Raw genomic sequence first — 20,530 nt, 5'->3', positions numbered from 1 at the left:
CTTATTCATGGCTGACTAGGTTTAAGACTAAGGGCTTTGCAGAGACTGGGGTCTGTTATTTTGCAGACATTATTTGTACCCAAGGGTTCCAATTGTTAGAGGCACTTAGCCATAAGGTTTGTTTTAAAACAATAGGGGGTGGGGAAGGTGCCTCAGCATTGGGATTGTGTAATGCTGTCTCCTCCTTTTTATTACATCTTCACAAGTGATAAAGTCTAGTTGAGTATTGACTTTCGTATCTATACCTGCTGCAAAACAGAGGGAATACACATTGTACAATGAAGGTATACATTGTGAATTGTTAATATCCTGCAGTGCTAGAAGCATATCAGATTGTTCCTGCTTGTAGTTTCTAATATTTGGTATGTCAGTAAATAGATTTTTATGGAATTCCCTGATGTTCGTGTAGGCTCATGTAGCTGAACACTGTTGGGACCCTCACTTTGAAGAATGTGCATAAACTCTTCATCTGTTACAGAGATATAACTGCAATAAATGGGAATGAATCCTGTGGGGCTGCAGCTAACCATTATTTTCAGAGTTGGATAATTATGTTTTGTGATCAATTAATTAGATAAAACAGACATTTCTTGTGTTTTATTCTTCTTCTTATTATTATTGATTGAAAACTAATTGCAGAATAAGACATATTAGATGACTGTACAATCTTTATCTTTATAACACCATTACAATGCGGGGTAGGCTGATATTAATCTTTAAATGGAATGTGATATCAACCTCTCCTGCATTAACCTTCTGGTACAGACTAAATGTTTGGGTGTACCTATGTATTTTTTTTTTTTTATTTCATTCCTCCATTGCCAGGATATTGCCTAGAATGTTAACATGCAAATTAGATGTTTTTGTGCACTCGGAGAATTCCCTTGCCCTGGGGTGCATTGGTATGCTGGCCTGCTAGCACACACCTCCTTAATAAATATGTATATTCTCATGTACTGGTGGCCCAGAGTAGGGATCGACAGATATATATTTTTTTAGAACCGATACCAATAACCTGTGAACTTTCAGGCCGATAGCCGATATTTTATACGGATATTCCCCCCTTCTAGACAGCAGGCTGCATCCCCTTGTAGACAGCAGGCATTCCCCTCATCCTCTTGTAGACAGCTCACCTGCGGCTGTCCTCGGGTGTTGCCGCGTCGCTGTCCCATTCTCCGGATCGCATCATGGCGTCCTATGAAGGAGCATGTGACGTACATGTCACTCTGCTTCCTCCGTAGGGTTACGCTGGGCGCAGGGGAGGAGGAGTGACGTGTGTGTCACATGCTCCTCCATAGGACGCCATGATGCGATCCGTAGAACGGGACAGCGGAGCGGGGCCGCACAGCAGCAGGTATCGGGGCGCACGCGCTGGACACATTATCGGCAAGGTTAGATGCCGATACCGATAACTTAAAAAATCGTGACTATCGGCCAATAATATTGGCCAATCCAATAATCGGTTGGTCCCTAGCCCAGAGCATAGCATGGAAGTGGTGCCGGCAATTCTGGGGATCTCACTTGGTGGGTGAGCTTTCCAGGCAAAGAGGGCCTTCGTACTTAGGGGAAGGGAAAATAAATAAATATTTTTAAGGGAAGATGCTACAGTAACAGGGTTCAGTTTTACTCAGACTGCACCAAACTACCTAATTTGCATGTTTACATTTTAGGAAATATCGTGGCAATACAGGGATGAAATAAAAAAAACATGTTATCTGCATCTTAACCACACTATGAAAGATAAGTGAAAAGGAGGGGAAATACTGCGGGTGGAAGGGTTCGAGGGTGCAAATAGTTGCACCTTACCGTGTAGTGTTGTACTTAGAGTACAACACCTTGAATCACATGTAGACTCGCTTATGGAGTGATGTAGGAGAGGTGGCAGCCTCGGCGTCCTTTCCCGTAACCTCAGGGTACGGTTGGAATAGAATAGGATATCATTAAAAATTAGGACTGTCCGGATGGCGCCTTCCTTGCAAGAATGAAAAATTGACTGTATGTTTAAAAGCAATTTTTATTGAATAAATGAAATAAAATAATAAAAAATACATATATGTATTTGCAAAATATCGGCCATCGCATCCTTATTATTTTATTTCATTTATTCAATAAAAATTGCTTTTTAAACATACAGGCAATTTTTCATTCTTGCAAGGAAGGCGCCATCCGGACAGTCCTAATTTTTAATTATATCCTATTCTTAACCACACTATGAGCCTAAATCAGCAAGTTAGTGTGCGTGACACTGATGTCAGATTCCCTTAAACACAATTATGGTGCGGGCTGACTGGCAGACAAACTAGTCAACCAACCAGCTTATCACCCCCCCAGATCACCCAGAATTAAACGAATCTCTGCACCATGCTCAATGGTAGACTTTATTTTGTTTAAAGGGGTTCTTTGGGCGTAAATTATATATGGGTTCAGTAAAAATAATAAGCTATACTCTCCTCTCCAGATCTCCCTACAGCTGCCATGCTGATCCTCTTGGCTGGTTCCTGATGGCATGTCCTTCCTGCAAGGGCAAAGTATTTCTTTTTCTTTTTGTCTGTTTATTTTTATTTTTTTATATTTTTTTTACACACCCCACCACCTACCACATATACTTTAAAGCCTTGTTCATATCTATTCTTGTGAAGGCAACGGGGAGGGGGGTATTATTGTCTAAGTAAAGTTCTTTTTCCCCATCCGTTTGCCTGAGCGTACATCATGTGTTCTTCCCCCACATTTATCAAAGAGGCGCACGTTCTTCATAAATGGCAAGAAGCTCAAAAAGGACACGTTTCTCTCACAATTTTCACCTTTAAAAAAAAAAAAAAATAATAATTAAATTAAATTTAAACCAATGGAAAATTCCCAACAATGTGTCACCATAAAGCAGCTCGCCCTGGAAACCCATTTTAACCTTGTCTACATGTACAAAAAATGGTTGTGAAATACATTTTCAGCTTCTATTTATTGTCCATTTTAAGGACCATAACACATATATATGAAATTTAATTCCATGTTTACAGAATGACTTATGCCAGCAAGGACAGTTTTTTTTTTTATTTTTAAAGATGAGGGATGTTTCTGCAAAGGTGTAAAGTTGTAAGTAAAATATATTTTTTGTTTTTCAGGAAATCATGGATGAACAAGGACACAGCAAGGTCTTATCTTTCACAATCCCATCCTTGTCAAAGCCTTCCGTGTTTCATGAGGTACGAAGTGAATGTTTTATCTGGTTTCCAGAGAGGCTGCGGCTTCATTTTGTCCTTGTGCTCAACCTTTTATTTTATTTTTTTTTTTTTTTTTTTTTTTTTTTTTAAAGCGTACCCGTGATTATCCAACAAAAACATTTTTTTTTAAATATATCACTCAGTACCTAATCCTGACCATGTACCTCTAATTTTTATGGGGGAGATTTATCAAAACCTGTCCAGAGGAAAAGTTGCCCATAGCAACCAATCAGATTGCTTCTTTCATTTGACAGAGGCCTTGTTAAAAATGAAAGAAGCGAGCTGATTGGTTGCTATGGGCAACTGGGCAACTTTTCCTCTTCACAGGTTTTGATAAATATCCCCCTATGTGTCTAGCACCATTTATTTATTTTATTACACTTTAAATTTAGCTCACTAGTCTGAATTCCTCTCAATGGGAGGGGGCGTGGCCTCACTGTGCAGCTCTCCGCCCCCTCCCTCAGTATGCTGTCTGCTCACATCTCCCCTAACATTAGCAAAACTACAACTCCTAGCCTCCTCACTGACAGTAGCGGGACACAAGATGACAGTGGGAGGATTTTTCCTCTAGCTGTGAGCCCTGCACTCACACCTGTCAATCAAGGAAGTGTGTCCATGACATAGGTGATGACACATGGACACAGCAGGACTAGTATGTGTCCAAGCAAGCAGGAGGGCAGTTGTTTGACTGGCTTTTTCCATATGAAATACTGCAAATTTTTTAATGAAAGCGATTGCAAAACCTATTAATTATGCATGCTTTACAACATATCAAAATTTTTTGTATCTAACAGTGCCCATTTATGTCTGAGAGTGGGCCCACAGGAAAAGATTTACTTCCTAATGTATTGTTGTCTACTAAAACAGTCATAGGCATCATATAATGCTGTCCGAAACACAACCTGATGTTAACGGCTTAATGTCAGAGCTTTTTAAGTAATGAACCAGCTGGTGTAGATTTCATTCGGAGGTGTATGGGGCAGCTATGGATGTGCCACATTTATAAAGAGACGTGTGCCTCTAATTAAATCTGCCTAATCTAACACCAGCAGGATTTTACATAGACTGGTATGTGGAACTGTTAAGGTTTACAATGGTATAGATGGTATTAAATACAGTTGAATGGACAAGTATACGGGAGTTGCCCATATCAGCCAAATTTCTTCACATATCTGTATAATCTTTTGGAATGGATTACAGCCGCTTTTATATGTTGGTAATAACACATCCAAGTGTCTGTTTATACGGCAGATAATTCTCTGTATACTTTTTTCTGTATAGAATAATGCAGGGTTTCATGTCACATTTTGCCTTTAAGTTGACCATTTTTTTTCATTGTTACAAAAAGAAACAAATTGGTAGAAATGAACTGGCACTACTCTGATTAATCTTTCTCTTAGCAGTGTGTCTGCGGAGACCATTACACGTTGGTGGGAGACTATAGAGTGCACAGATGGAGGTGCTGACCTATACAGTCCTGATTCATTGCAATGCTTCTATAAGAAAAGGTCGCACTCATCAGTATTCTTAAATGTGCTTAATTCCATTCAGAACTAAATTCCAAATGGAATAAATCACATTTAACCCCTTAAGGACGCAGCCCATTTGGACCTTAAGGACGAAGACAATTTTATTTTTACGTTTTTGTTTTTTCCTCCTCGCCTTCAAAAAATCATAACTCTTTTATATTTTCATCCACAGACTAGTATGAGAGCTTGTTTTTTGCGCGACCAGTTGTACGTTGTAATGCCATCACTCACTTTACCATAAAATGTATGGCGCAACCAAAAAAATACTATTTGTGTGGGGAAATTAAAAAGAAAACCGCAATTTAGCAAATTTTGGAAGGTTTTGTTTTCACGCCGTACAATTTATGGTAAAAATTACGTGTTTTTTATTCTCTGGGTCAATACGATTAAAATTATACTCATGATTATACACTTTTCTATTACTGTTGCGCTTAAAAAAAAATCGCTAACTTTTTAACCAAATTAGTATGTTTACAATCCCCCTATTTTGAAGACCTATAACTTTTTCATTTTTCCGTATAAGCGACGGTATGAGGGATCATTTTTTGCGCCGTGATCTGTACTTTTTATTAATACCATATTTGCTTATAGAAAACTTTTATTACATTTTTTATAAATTTTTTTGGGAATAAAATGTTATAAAAAAGCAGCTTTTTTTTTTTAATGTTCACGCCGTTCACCATACGGGATCATTTTTATTTTAATAGTTCGGATATTTACGCACGCGGTGATACCAAATATGTATATAAAATACATTTTTTACACTTTTTGGGGGTAAAATAGGGAAAATGGCACAATTTACGTTTTTATTGGGGGAGGGGGTTTTTCACTTTTTTTTTTTCTTTTTTACTTTTTTTACTTTTTTTTTGCACTCTTATAGTCCCCATAGGGGACTATTTATACCAATCACTCGATTGCTAATCCTGTTCAGTGCTATGTATAGGACATAGCACTGATCAGGGTTATCGGTCATCTTCTGCTCTGGTCTGCGGTAAGGCAGATCAGAGCAGAAGACTCCCAGAAGGCAGCGGAGCCAGGTGAGGGGACCTCCGTCTGCCGTGCAGGATGATCGGATCGCCGCAGCAGCGCTGCGGGCGATCCGATCATCCTGTTAAGTGACCGTGATGCTGCAGATGCCGTGATCTGTATTGATCACGGCATCTGAGGTGTTAATGCGATCCACAGCCAGGACCTGCCGCGCATGATGCCGGCATCGCTCCGATGCCCGCGGTTATGCTCAGGATGTAAATGTACGTCCTGGTGCGTTAAGTACCACATCACCAGGACGTACATTTACGTCCTGCGTCGTTAAGGGGTTAAGAAGACTGGTGAGTGCGACTTTTTCTTTTATTATGGAAGCAAATATACATTTGTGGATGTAGCCCAACCCTCAAGTGTAACTTCAAACAACGTTCCATAAATCAGTAATACAAGTAAAAATCAAACTCTGCAATATATCTTATTAGGGAAAAGTGCTCTCTCCTGCACGTACAAGGCTTCTCTCCTTCTCCTAACTTCTTATCTGCTCATCAATAAGGAAAATCCTTATATCCTTCTCATAAGTCTATGGAGAGGGCAGGGATCAAGGGGTATGAATGAGGGGGAGAAGTGTAGGGTTACTATTTTGCAGTAAATGCTGGAAACCCGGGTTAGGCTGGGTTCACACTATGTTTTGTAACTACGGTTCCCGTATACGGCTGGGAGGAGGGGGGCGGGGCTTAATCACGGCGCCCGCACTCAGCCGTATTCGGGAACTGTATTTAATGCATGTCTATGAGCCGACCGGAGTGAACCGTAGCCTCCGGTCGGCTGCTTTTTCGGCTGTATGCAGTTTCCCGACTGCAGGCAAAAACGTGGTCGACCGCGTTTTTGCCTACGGTCGGGAAACCGCATATAGCCGAAAAAGCAGCCGACCGGAGGCTGCAGTTGACTCCGGTCGGCTCATAGACATGCATTAAATGCGGTTCCCCTATACATCTGAGTGCGGGCGCCGCGATTAAGCCCCGCCCCCGCTCCTCCCAGCCGTATACGGGAACCGTAGTTACAAAACGTAGTGTGAACGACTGTTTAGTACTGCTCTGTATTCTTCTTGAAAACCATAGGCTTTGTTACAGGGCGGTAGGGAAGGAGGATCCCCAGTTTGTTGTGCGTATGTAGTCTGCACCCACTCTTCAGCTAAGCTCAATGAAAGCTGCCAGAGATTGGTGCCTTCAGGGGGTAACCAAGACAAAAATATAATATACAAGTGGTATAATGGGCAGAGATAGTGCTACTTTTCATGTACACACACAGGACAGCTTATCCTGAAAAGTTACCGGAGATAATAGACTCTTCCCCCCCCCCCCCCCCCCTTTTCCCATGATCTAAGAGCTTTTAGCCCAAACTCTCCCTGCTGAGTGAAGCGGTGGGTCTGCACGCACTTCATTCACTGTCTATGGGAGCAGCACAGATACCTGAATTGATTTGGGGGGAAAAAAAATATGTTTTTATGTTCACAGATGAGGAGTGATGAAAAGGGCTTAAGGCTCAGTTCACACTGGTTGAATGACCTCTGGTTTTACAGGAGCAGTGATGAATCCTAGAGACTTTTATTATACAGTAGATCTTTCTTATTTCCCTTTAATAAATAAAATATCACGGTCTAGGAGAAGTGGAAACTTGATGGAAAAGCACTAATGGAAGTATGAATAGAGCCTTCTGTACTTGTCCTAATTGTTGTTAACCCATTACAGATTGACACAGAATTAGTATTCACATTTCCATGTTTGCTCCTTTGCACTAGTTTAGTAAGTACCAACACTGATGCCAGCACAGAGACAAACGGGTATTGTATCCGAAATGAAGGGGGAGTAGTTTCTTGCTCTTGTTTATACTTGTGCTATGTTTGATCATTGAGGGGAAGTATTTTATGTTGTAATAAATAATATTATTTGGTTTATTCTGTAATTACACAGGATTTATTCCCTTTAAAGGGAACTTGGTCTCTTGATTGATCGCTTCCTATACCCAAAGAGGGGCAGTAGTGGGACAGGGAGAAGCCTCCCGGGACCACTCTGATGACTTATGATTCAGGCAACATAAAAGTGACATGTTCCCTTTAAAGTTTTCCACTGTGACTTTGAAAGTTTTTTTTTTTTTTTCTTCTATTCAAAATGCATTAGCTAAAATGTTAAGCAGCTTATCTGGTTATATCAGGCAAACAGTGTAGCGCATTAGTCCAGAGTGCTGGGGATGTCTGAGTTTGGAGCAGTCACTAGACTGTACATTATTATCATATCATACATAGACTGAATCCAGTATAGAGGCAGCAATATCGTACAGCTAATAGGGGATTGGCTGCAGTGCTCACATGTTCTGGGTCTAGTGGGACCATGAAGTAGAGGCTGCGGAGGTCCTGATACTAGAATGGGAGAGGCAGGATATTTGTAGGGTCAGTAAGAGATTTATTTATTATTTTGCCATCAAACTTGATAGGTTTCTAAGTAGGTCCAACTACTACAAAGATTATTACGACATAAATTCATACATTAAATCTGTGTTTTGTTTCTAGCCCTCCAGTATAGGCTCCATGGCACTCACGGAAGGAGCGTTATCCCAGCACGGTCTTAGCAGAGTTGTGTACAGTGGCCCTCATCCTCAAAGGGAAATGTTAACTGCTCAGAACAGGTAAAGGTACTGCTTTAAATGTATTGGAATTTTACATTGGTCATGTAGTACATTGCCAGAAATGATTACCTCCTCACCAAAAGAAAATAAGCAAAAAGCAAACAGTGTGCCTCCAACTGTTGCAAAACTACAACTCCCAGCATGCTGGTAGTTGTAGTTTTACAACAGCTGGAGTTGTGTGTGTTATATATACTACTACTGTACTAAAAATAATAATAATTAATAATGAAAAAAACATTATATAGTAATAAATAATACAAAATATGATTTATGTATATAAATATAATATTTTTCCTGCATCTGTCGGTTCCTAACAAACTTTCCAGAGAAAACACTAAAGTGTGTGTTTTTTGTTTCTTGTTTTTTAAACGACTCTTGGTTGGTCTACATATCGGTTACCAGATTCACCAATCTGACATTTATAATATGTCTATATTAAACTGTTTTCTGGTAACCCTTGGTTGTAATTGTCTTTTTCTGTTACCTCTTTCATACAATCCGTACAGCATAAACTCAGATGTACACAGCTAAAAAATACATCTGTAAGGTTAAAGGAGATTTGTCAGCAGTATCACCAGCACTAACTTGTCATGCAGGCTTGTAAGTCGGGTGATACTGATCAAAATGATACTCACTCCGTTACGCCGTAATTCATCTTTTTCTGTATATGCAAATTAGTTGCTTGGGGCATGGGCAGAGCTACGAACCCTTCTTCGGGCTCTGTGATGTCATCTTCGCCGGGTGGGCTGCACCTGGCTCCTACATATTCATAATTCTTCTCCCTGCTCGCTCGGCCTATACTGCGCATGCACCGCTTCTGGATGTTCGGCTGAGATCGGCATCTGAGCTGATTCACTTGCACTAAACCTAATATATTGAGTTATAGTGCAGATGAAGAACTGTAAAATGAAGGGTCACTCACTAATTTTTGTGGCTTTTGTGCATAGTTGTGACTTTTCTTCATTCTTATATTCCTATTGCGCTCCAGCATGCGTTGGAGGTGGGGAGCCGGCTCGCTGAGCTCCCCTGTCTCATCAGTATTCACCCCCCCAGTCTGCCCCCTTCTGTGACATGTGAGCAGTTATCGGGGATGAGCAAGAAGCAAAGCGATCTGTTTGCCCCCTCCCCACTGTCACATCACCCCGCCTCCAATGTGCTCAGTAGGAATAAAAAAAATAAAAATAAACAGTCACTGCCCAAAAGCTACAAAAATTAGTGAGTCACCCTTTACAGCTATTCGCCTGCACTATAATACAGTATATTGGTTTTAATGCTGGTGAATCGGCTGTCACATTCTCTTTAATATTTAAAGACTGTGATCATTCATTACACAATGTAACTAGAAAAACATCAGTAAGGCTGCATTCACACTTCGTTTTTACATTACGGGTGCCGGATCTGGCTGGGGGAGGGGCAAACCGGGCACTCCCGTACCCCAGCCTGACCAGCGCTGAACTCCCATTTACTTTAATGAGCTGTTTGACTCAGGTCGGCTCATTTTTGACCTGTATTCTGTTTTGTGACTGGACCTAAAACCGTAGTCTACCACGGTTTTAGGTCCAGTCAGGAAACCGCATACGGGTCAAAAATGAGCCAACCAGAGTCAACGTTTGGGTACGGGAGAGCCCGATTTTCCCCTCCCCCAGCCGGATCCGGCACCAGTAATGTAAAAATGAATGCAGCCTAAGAGCTCATGGTTTATGCTGGGATTGAAAGGCAAACCATACGTTTCCATAGGTGTAAGGGCTACTTTGTCATCTCAGCAGAACACCTCTTTATGTTTGTCGACACGCCGCTGAAGAGCAGGTATCAAAGGCAATTTTTTCCCCTGCATTTATATGTGATCATTATGGAAAGGGAACACTTCAGACAACAAAAGCCATTCATCTGTCTGGCAGCGTGTGGTGAAATCCCCTTCTTTGTGCACCATCTGTAGGACTAAGGAAGGATTGCCTTACAACTCTTTTATCGTAGGCTGTAATCACAGCTACTCCTTTTTTTATACAACAAAATACAACACCACCTAAACTGCAACGGGAAATGGGATTGATTTCAACATATGCTGTTTTTTGTAGGCGAATGGATTTTCACCTTACCTATGCTTTATTTTTATTTTTTTCCTGATAATTAGTATATACCACACAATCTGTAGACTTTTCTATAGTGAATACCTTTTTTACATCACATGTTTATTATTTCTACTTGTTTTATTAGACACCAGTTTATCAGGAAACCGCCAACCTGGTTACAACTAAGTAATAGATTTCCTGCTGTTCGTTATATTGGGCTATTAGTAATATTTTGTTAGTGGGCTGGGTCCAGATCAGGTAAGTTTGATATCTGGTTTTCTTCCTGCTTGACAGGTTTGTTCATTGCTCTATAGTAAACCCTGTCATGTTACAACATTCGTGCCATTACAAAATGTGCATGAGACGTGCACCTTTTTTGCACACATAAGCCTCATTTCTACCTACGGTATGTTTTACAATACATGTTTTACAGAACCTGGTGGTTCTTCTGTATTGAACTTTGAGCACCATAGTTCCATATGTTGCTGCAGGTTCTGTTCAGTAGGGGTTCCAGTTGGGTCTTGTGTCATAAGGTGGGTTCCAGTTGGGTCTTGTGTCATAAGGTGGGTTCCAGTTGGGTCTTGTGTCATAAGGTGGGTTCCAGTTGGGTCTTGTGTCATAAGGTGGGTTCCAGTTGGGTCTTGTGTCATAAGGTGGGTTCCAGTTGGGTCTTGTGTCATAAGGTGGGTTCCAGTTGGGTCTTGTGTCATAAGGTGGGTTCCAGTTGGGTCTTGTGTCATAAGGTGGGTTCCAGGTGGGTCTTGTTGATAAACACGCTTCAATCTGAATAAAGGGTATATTCACACGTACAAATTTTTGCTACAGATTTGCTGCTGCAGGTTTTGCTGCTCATTGACCTCAGTGGGTATCAAAATCTGCTACAGCAAATCTGCAGCATAAAATATGCATGTGTGACCCTAAATGGGTTTTTTGGGTACTCCAGTTTTCATCTTCTCTTGACTTTGACCAGTAAGTGTATATGTATGGCTAATGTAAAGATTAGAGATGAGCGAACTTACAGTAAATTCGATTCGTCACAAACTTCTCGGCTCGGCAGTTGATGACTTATCCTGCATAAATGAGTTCAGCTTTCAGGTGCTCCCGTGGGCTGGAAAAGGTGGATACAAAAAGAGTCTCCTAGGACTGTATCCACCTTTTCCAGCCCCCCGGAGCACCTGAAAGCTGAACTAATTTATGCAGGAAAAGACATCAACTGCTGAGCCGAGAAGTTCGTGATGAATCGAATTTACTGTAAGTTCGCTCATCTCTAGTAAAGATCACCAGTTGTAAACCGTACTGGAATAGCAATTGGTGTTGGCACAACCAGTGTTCATGCAGAATATGTTCATACTTGATATGACATCTAGGGCCAGCTGTTATATCCAAGTATTGCTATGTCGTTCTTGCGTTCATTGACTGTTCTTCATCTTGCCTCTATAGTTGACAGTGTTGTCTCTGTTTTCCTCTAGGTTTGAAGTGCTGTCGTTCCTGCTATTATGTTATAACTCTGCCTTAAACTTCATGCCAGCACCTTCTCTCCGATCCCTGTGTCATATGTCCTCAAAGTAAGAATGCTTCATATCTTGCCTTTTTTCTCTTTCATTGATAATCAATATGTTGCATAACTTCATGGACCTAGCTGAAGGGAAATTCCACACAGAATTGATCAGCTGTCCACTAGATAAATTCTAGATCGTTGGTGGGATGACTGTTGGGATCACCTCCTCCCGCTTATCGCCAGAATTGGGGAGCCCTTTTCCCCATTTTTCTCTATCCACAAGAATGCAGGTGGTGTTTGAATAGAGCAGTTGTCGAGAATGCACCATGCCACTCCATTCTAGGGTGCTGGTGATCAATGACCCTATTCTGGCTATCCTTGGGGGTCACAAATGATCCCCAACAAGCTATCATGTGGTGAAGGGGTGTATACTTTTGGCTAGTGTACTAATTCTACTCCTGATATTGAAGATACTCTGGGCATTTTTTTATGTACAATTTTTATTCCATACTCTTTCCCCATGCTATCCACAAACTGTAGGTTTATGCCACAGTATGATCACTACTTCTTACTGTGTCATAAATCTATCTTGTGGTAAGGGGTTAAAGCAAAAGCTGAAAACATTAGCATAAGGAAATAAAACAGTTTCCTTGAATAATTACAATATCTTCATCTTGAACAGGCTTCACATATTTCACAATAACCTCCGAGCTACGTCTGCAGTACACCAACTGTGCAGGCAATGAGCCTTGATTTATTTTTGCAAACTATATGCAATAGGCTCCTGTTGATATAAATGCATTTCATTTGGTCTCTTGGTCAAGGAAAGCTGAATTTTTGATAAGTCCCTATTGCTCTTTCATGCTCCTGTGAAAGTGCTTTGTCAATGACTGTATCTCCTTATGTATATGCTTTGCATAATTCAGTGAACCATGCTGGGATGCTTTTTATTTGGGGGTTAAATATCAACATATGTATATTAATATTTGTTCCATCTGTCTTATCTTAAGTTCTCAGAATTTGATAGCCTAGTAGATCTTACTTGGGGTGTACTGGTTATCATTGAAGAGGCACAGTGGTTTCGTGTTGTCTTCCCCTGTGTATCTGTCTTTGTATTGGTCACAACCTGGTGCTACCGGGCTAATCTGTCTTAACATATATTGATTGATTTAGATAGTCGGGTCTCCTTCAAATAGCTCATCTTGTGCCTATTGTTCAATTGGAGGAACCTTTATAAGTATCCCTATTCGGAAGCCACAACTGGCTTGTGACTTGGCGATCCGAGCTTATCGGACTTATGTTTACTGTATTGATAACTTACATATGGGAGTTTACATTCCTTTCTGTTGGCATAAAGTGCCTTAACTATGTTACATGTATTGTATACTTTATTCTTTACTGAAAACATTAATAAAAACATTGAAACAGAAGAGGCACATTGGTGTATGAAGTCTCCTTCTCAGGCCGTGCTCCATGGAAAAAAAGTTAGCAATTTAGCTCTCCCCAAAAAGAAACAATCTTATACTAGCCAAATCCGAGTTTACTTCAAAACGTCATCTTCATTATTATTATTATTACACATATATATATTTATCATTTTTTGTTTTATTTTAGGAAAAGGACCCACATTTAATGTGAGCGTGAATTTTGTATTCACAGCAGACATGTAACAGATACTATAACATGTATAGGCATAGCAATGGGCAGATCATAGAATATCCTAGAATTATGTTGCATATAAAACTGGTCTCTACACGTTTCACCCAGTTAAAGGCATCATCAGATTTAATGATTTTAAAGCGTACCCGGCAGATCCACCCAAAAAATATATATATTTTTTAAATATATCACTTAGTACCTAATCCTGACCATGTACATCTAATTTTTATATGTCTAGCACCTTTATTTTTTTATTACACTTTTAATTTAGCTCACTAGTCTGAATTCCTCCCAAAGGGAGGGGGCGTGGCCTCACTGTGCAGGTCTCCGCCCCCTCCCTCAGTATGCTGTCTGCTCACATCTCCCCTAGCATTAGCAAAACTACAACTCCCAGCTTGTCCTCACTGACAGTAGTGGGACACAAGCTGACAGTGGGAAGATTTTTCCTCCAGCTGTGAGCCCTGCGCTCACAGCTGTCAATCAAGGAAGTGTGTCCATGACATAGGTGATGACACATGGACACAGCAGGACTAGAATGTGTCCAAGCAGGCAGGAGGGCAGTTGTTTAACTGGCTTTTTCTGTTTGAAATACTGAACATTTTCTAATTAAAGCAATTGCAAAACCTATTGGTTATACATGCTTTACAACATATCAAAAGTTTTTGTATCTGACAGTGCCCATTTAAGGGGAGTTATCCCAGTCCATCAGAGATGATCACAGATAAGAAAGATGGAAATATTGTATAAATGTAAATAAACTAAAATAATTGCAAGGTACACAGGTAAAGGTAAATGTAGGTATATGAAGCAACCAGTCACAGTTAAGATGATGAATCAATATAGAGTTGGTTGCTATGATGCAAAACAATACGCGTTGCAGTGATGAATGTAGATAACCCATACATGAAAAACCTACATAGTTCTAGATAGCCAGACCCTAGGAGGAGGCTATTGGTCAGAAAAATGCACCACTAACCCTTAGGCAATGTTGACACCACAGAATGTCCGTGCGGAATTCTGCATGTATCTTCCGCAGGGACATTCTACAGCATCAGAGTCCCGTTGATTTCAATCGGATTCTGCTGCTCCGTTTACATGGCAGAATTTCCACGGCAGCAACATCTGCAGCGAAAATCCTGATTCGGGCTTCCACAAAAACATTAAACATGTTCAATGTTCTTGTTGATTCTGCAAGGAAATACATTGCTGTCTATGAGATGGCGCACTTCCAAGTGGTCCTAGCGTAAGCATATGCTGCTGGTGCTCTGCTGTCTGTGGAATGTCTGCACGGAAATTTTCCATGCGGACATTCCATCATGTGAACATAGCCTTAGGGCCACTCACATGACCAACCTGCCCAAGACGATAAATTATGTCTAAGGGTGAAATCTGTACTCTACAAATTTTGCGTTCAGGGTTATGAAGGATTGTTATTTTTAGGGGAAATTGCACTTTGAATTCTTCACAACTACAGTCATAGCAGCAGCTCACGATCGAGGATGTTCCTAAGTATCAGATGGTCCTTATCTAAGCACTTTTGGAGTAGAATTCAGACGTGTATATTCTGACCGAGCAGGGTCGGCATTCCCCAGCCTCCAGTCTTTGGTGTTTTTCTCTTAGCTTGGATGATTACAGATTCCATAAAGACTATTTTCCTGGCCTTCAGCTACATAAGAAAATTAGGAACCATTTTTCCAGAAATTCTAAGACTGTCATATATATATATTTTTTAAATGACATTTCCATCAGGTTATAAAATAACGACACTACAGAAAAATAACAAAAGCTTTTAAAACATTATGTATTTGTGTCTTTTGGTTCACAGATATCTATTGAAGGACTTGAATGGGAGAATAGTATTATCTAATATTCTAGATATCCCAACAAAAACCTAAAAACCAGAGGAAGCATCCACCATAATTGAATGTCCCCTTTCTACTCAACACCTACCTCCCGGCAGGTACCATATAGGACAGAATGATCTGAGCTGTAGTAACCCACACAGCCATTACACATTGTACAGAGCTCCCTTTACTGGGAATTGTCAATTCCACGACTGTGGAGAACAGCTGTTCAGCGGGAGAGCTATTTGTTGGACCCTTGCTGATCGGCCGTCAATAATAATTTAAAAAAATAATAAAAAATACCCTTTTAGCTTTTCTTTAAAAGCATTTCCAATAATGAAACCTATTTTCCTGCTGGACACTGACTGGGAAATTTAACCCGAGAAAGAGCAACCTTTCAACGAGAAGTATTGTTGATTTAACTTCATAAGTATCTTACTCGTTTTTTTTTGTTTTGTTTTGTTTTTTTTTTCATTTCTATTTCTTACCTTTTTGTGTATTAATAACAAGAAAAAAATGTGGTCTCAAAAAGCAGGAGGTGCTCAACCCCAAATGCAGTTGTGCATTTATACTTGGGGAGCAGATTCCATGCTTGTGGTCCATTGCTAAGGGCGATCCCCAGCATAAAATGCATACAATGGGGGATGCCTGCAGCGGACTACAAGTGCCACAATGGCATCCTACACCAGATAGACGGTGTGGATGTGTAACATATAGAATAATACATAAGTATAGGTGCACTACTGTGGGAGATGTAAATAGTGACATATAACTAACCCTCAACACTGATTGAGACATTAGCCAGTATATCCTTATATGAAGGACATACCTGAGCCTGCACACCAACTCCAAGGTTTCTCAAGTGGCATGGTACCTAACACTAAACCTACCTGTGCCGTTTGGGCAATACCAGGGGACAGTGGGCAATTATAACAGCATTAGGTCCGACTCACAGCCTGCTCCCAGTTTACTCCAGTGTGACTAAGCACACATACAATGGGAGGAGGGAGGCAGACTATAAGCCCCACCTAAGTTGGCTGATATGTTTCTGGCCTCACAGGTGAACCTTAATGCGGCCTAGAAAGTGATCAAGGCGCATTAAATGTGGAGATTATACACCTCCAAAGATAGGAAAAATCCCATATTTGAAGGTCTATAAACTCCACATTTAATGACCTTGATCACTTTTATTGTATTGCAGAATCTTTTAATATGTTCTCCCCCCCCTCTCTCTACTCTCTCTCTCTCTCTCTCTCTCCCTCTCTCTCTCTCTCTCTCTCCCCCCCCTCTCCCTCTCTCTCTCTCCCCCTCTCTCTCTCTCTCCCCCCCCTCTCTCTCTCTCTCTCTCTCTCTCTCCCCCCCTCTCTCTCTCTCTCCCCCCTCTCTCTCTCTCTCTCCCCCCCTCTCTCTCTCTCTCTCCCCCCCCTCTCTCTCTCTCTCTCTCTCTCTCTCTCTCTCTCTCTCCCTCCCCCCCTCTCTCTCTCTCTCTCTCGCTCTCTCTCCCCCCCTCTCTCTCTCTCTCTCTCGCTCTCTCTCTCGCTCTCTCTCCCCCCTCTCTCTCTCTCTCTCTCTCTCGCTCTCTCTCCCCCCCTCTCTCTCGCTCTCTCTCCCCCCCCTCTCTCTCTCTCTCTCTCTCTCTCTCTCTCTCTCTCTCTCTCCTCTCTCTCTCCTTCTCTCATCTCTCTCTCTCTCTCCCTCCTTCTCTCATCTCTCTCTCTCTCTCTCTCTCTCTCTCTCTCTCTCTCTCCCTCCTTCTCTCTCACTCTCCCTCCTTCTCTCATCTCTCTCTCACTCTCTCTCCCTCCTTCTCTCATCTCTCTCTCACTCTCTCTCCCTCCTTCTCTCTCACTCTCTCTCCCTCCTTCTCTCATCTCTCTCTCACTCTCTCTCCCTCCTTCTCTCATCTCTCTCTCACTCTCTCTCCCTCCTTCTCTCATCTCTCTCCCTCCCTCTTCCATTTTAACTACTTAACCTATACCAAACCAATATTTTCATTTATATTTGTGTTGTTGTTTTTTTCCCCTCATTTTTATATGTTTATATGTTTTTTTTATTTTTTTATTCAACTTTCTGCTCTTAAGTACTGGTATACATTATAAATGGCGTATAAGTGGAAGTCAGCGCCGTGGTTGAATGATTGCTGACTGCAGAGTATTGATCACTAGACTAATTAAGTGCAGAGTCAGTCAATAGTCCTGGTGGTACTAGACTCCTCATCCCAATACGTTTCAATCATCTCTGCACGCCATGTATTAATATAGTAGCTAATGGACAGAACGGTGCTTGAAAAAGAAAAATACCCAGCACAGTTTAATTTTCTGTCTGACTGAGCAAAGTAAATGCTTCTTCAATAAATGGAGTTACGTGCATGCATATACAGGCAGCGGCTCAAACTGCCCTTTTCTTTTTGGACACTTTAAGTATTTGACTTATTTTAGTGATTTGGAGGACATTCGTACCCATAGTGTTAATAAGTCTGAGGCCAGTTCTGCCTGCGTGCCTGGTAAATGTACGATTGGTGACCAAAAAACAATTGGCAAGAAACAGACTAACCGTTGTTTAGAATAAGCAGTCGGTGCATGATGGGAGTTGTAGTATTGCAACAGCTGGCAAACTACTGATTGGGAAACCCTGCATTGCAGGATTTGGTTAGTTTGACCTTCTCGATTTTCTTGATTTAGAGGTTGTGTAATATAGTGTTTTGTAGTTTATTTTCATGCTTACATAGGTCCAGTCAGCTGGTTTTACCTTGTGTTGTAATTGAGAGATGCATGTTCTATAAGTTAAAAGCTGATACAAACTACATAATAGGACTGCTATGTACTGGTAAAACTCAGTGGTGGGACGCACTATAGAGATGGTTTCACACTGTGATAAGCTGCATCCATTGGACATATACCTATGTGGACACCACTCCTAGAATCCCAACATGTACCTATGTAGACACTAGGCCTGCACAATATATCGCAACGGCAATTGTATTGCAAATTTTGGCAATTTTGATATGTCGATTTGGCCGTTGCTAAAAAAGTGCGATTATTTACCTGTTCCCCTGCCACTGCGGCTCCGGTGACGGTGGCCTGACGGCAGGGGCTCATGTGGCGGCGGCAAGGATTGGCGCAGCAGAAGCACCTCACAGCGTTCCCCTACCTTCATTGGCGGCGAGGATTGGCCCAGCAGTCCACGTGACTGTGCTCTCCTCCTGTGATTGGTGGCATACATCAGGTGAGGAAGTTAACCCCACCACTGCTGGCCTTCATAAATAAACAGCGCAGTCATGCAGCAGGTAAATGAAGCGAGCTCAGGAGCGGAGCTCGCTTTGTACTGGCTAATGCCAGATATCACTGATCAGGGTGATGTCCGGCATTAACCCAAAATGCCAAAATGTCCAAAGTGCCGGTAGCTCAGTGGAGCTGATCGGGAGATCCAATCAGCTGAGAGGACGGTGTGCCTCCAGCTGTTGCAAAACTACAACTCCCAGCATGCCTGGACAGCCTTTGGCTGTCCTGGCATGCTGGGAAATGGTTATGCAACAACTGGAGACACACTGTTTGGAAAACACTGCCCTATGGGGACTAATTAAATTGTGAGAAAAAAAAATGTCAAAATAAAAAGGTATTAAATGTTAATAAGCCCCTCCCCTAATAAAAGTTTGAATCGCCCCCTTTTTCCCCATTTTGAAATAAATTAATGCAAACAAAAATAAACATAACCATACATGGTATTGCCGCATGCGTAAATGTCAGAACTATTAAAATATAACCAAATAAAACCGCACGGCCAGTGGCGTAAATGTAAAAAAAAAAAGAAAAAAAAAATTAAAGTAACAGGATTAAAAATTTTTGGTCACTTCATATACCAGAAAAAAAAATAACGTATTAAGTTGACAAAAAGTCAAAACAATAATGGTACCGATAAAAACTACTGATCACAGCGGAAAAAAATTGCCTCATACAGCCCGCGGACTACACTACCAGGCCAGGAGAGTGTGCGGACTACACTATACCAGGCCAGGAGAGTGCGCGGACTACACTATACCAGGCCAGGAGAGTGCGCGGACTACACTATACCAGGCCAGGAGAGTGCGCGGACTACACTATACCAGGCCAGGAGAGTGCGCGGACTACACTATACCAGGCCAGGAGAGTGCGCGGACTACACTATACCAGGCCAGGAGAGTGCGCGGACTACACTATACCAGGCCAGGAGAGTGCGCGAACTACACTATACCAGGCCAGGAGAGTGCGCGGACTACACTATACCAGGCCAGGAGAGTGCGCGGACTACACTATACCAGGCCAGGAGAGTGCGCGGACTACACTATACCAGGCCAGGAGAGTGCGCGGACTACACTATACCAGGCCAGGAGAGTGCGCGGACTACACTATACCAGGCCAGGAGAGTGCGCGGACTACACTATACCAGGCCAGGAGAGTGCGCGGACTACACTATACCAGGCCAGGAGAGTGCGCGGACTACACTATACCAGGCCAGGAGAGTGCGCGGACTACACTATACCAGGCCAGGAGAGTGCGCGAACTACACTATACCAGGCCAGGAGAGTGCGCGGACTACACTATACCAGGCCAGGAGAGTGCGCGGACTACACTATACCAGGCCAGGAGAGTGCGCGGACTACACTATACCAGGCCAGGAGAGTGCGCGGACTACACTATACCAGGCCAGGAGAGTGCGCGGACTACACTATACCAGGCCAGGAGAGTGCGCGGACTACACTATACCAGGCCAGGAGAGTGCGCGGACTACACTATACCAGGCCAGGAGAGTGCGCGGACTACACTATACTATACCAGGCCAGGAGAGTGCGCGGACTACACTATACTATACCAGGCCAGGAGAGTGCGCGGACTACACTATACTATACCAGGCCAGGAGAGTGCGCGGACTACACTATACTATACCAGGCCAGGAGAGTGCGCGGACTACACTATACTATACCAGGCCAGGAGAGTGCGCGGACTACACTATACCAGGCCAGGAGAGTGCGCGGACTACACTATACCAGGCCAGGAGAGTGCGCGGACTA

The 20,530-nt window shown here is 42.1% G+C and overlaps 1 protein-coding gene across 9 annotated transcripts in view; it reads left to right on the top strand.

The window, feature by feature from the left end:
• The window catches only part of HYCC1 (hyccin PI4KA lipid kinase complex subunit 1), a 369,003-nt gene that overhangs the window by 294,109 nt on the left and 54,364 nt on the right, over positions 1–20,530 (top strand). For 8 of the 9 annotated variants that reach the window (XM_056519767.1, XM_056519768.1, XM_056519766.1 and 5 more), the window contains 3 exons: positions 3,120–3,200; positions 8,298–8,413; positions 11,952–12,047. In XM_056519767.1, the coding sequence (XP_056375742.1) occupies positions 3,120–3,200; positions 8,298–8,413; positions 11,952–12,047 (293 nt within the window). The remainder of the gene's footprint in view (positions 1–3,119; positions 3,201–8,297; positions 8,414–11,951; positions 12,048–20,530) is intronic. The other variant, XM_056519772.1, reaches the window with a different exon arrangement.

Source organism: Hyla sarda, chromosome 5, assembly GCF_029499605.1.
Source record: "Hyla sarda isolate aHylSar1 chromosome 5, aHylSar1.hap1, whole genome shotgun sequence".
NCBI lineage: Eukaryota > Metazoa > Chordata > Amphibia > Anura > Hylidae > Hyla > Hyla sarda.
The sequence above is the reverse complement of the archived record's forward strand: the minus strand, read 5'-3'. Positions and strand labels throughout refer to the sequence as shown.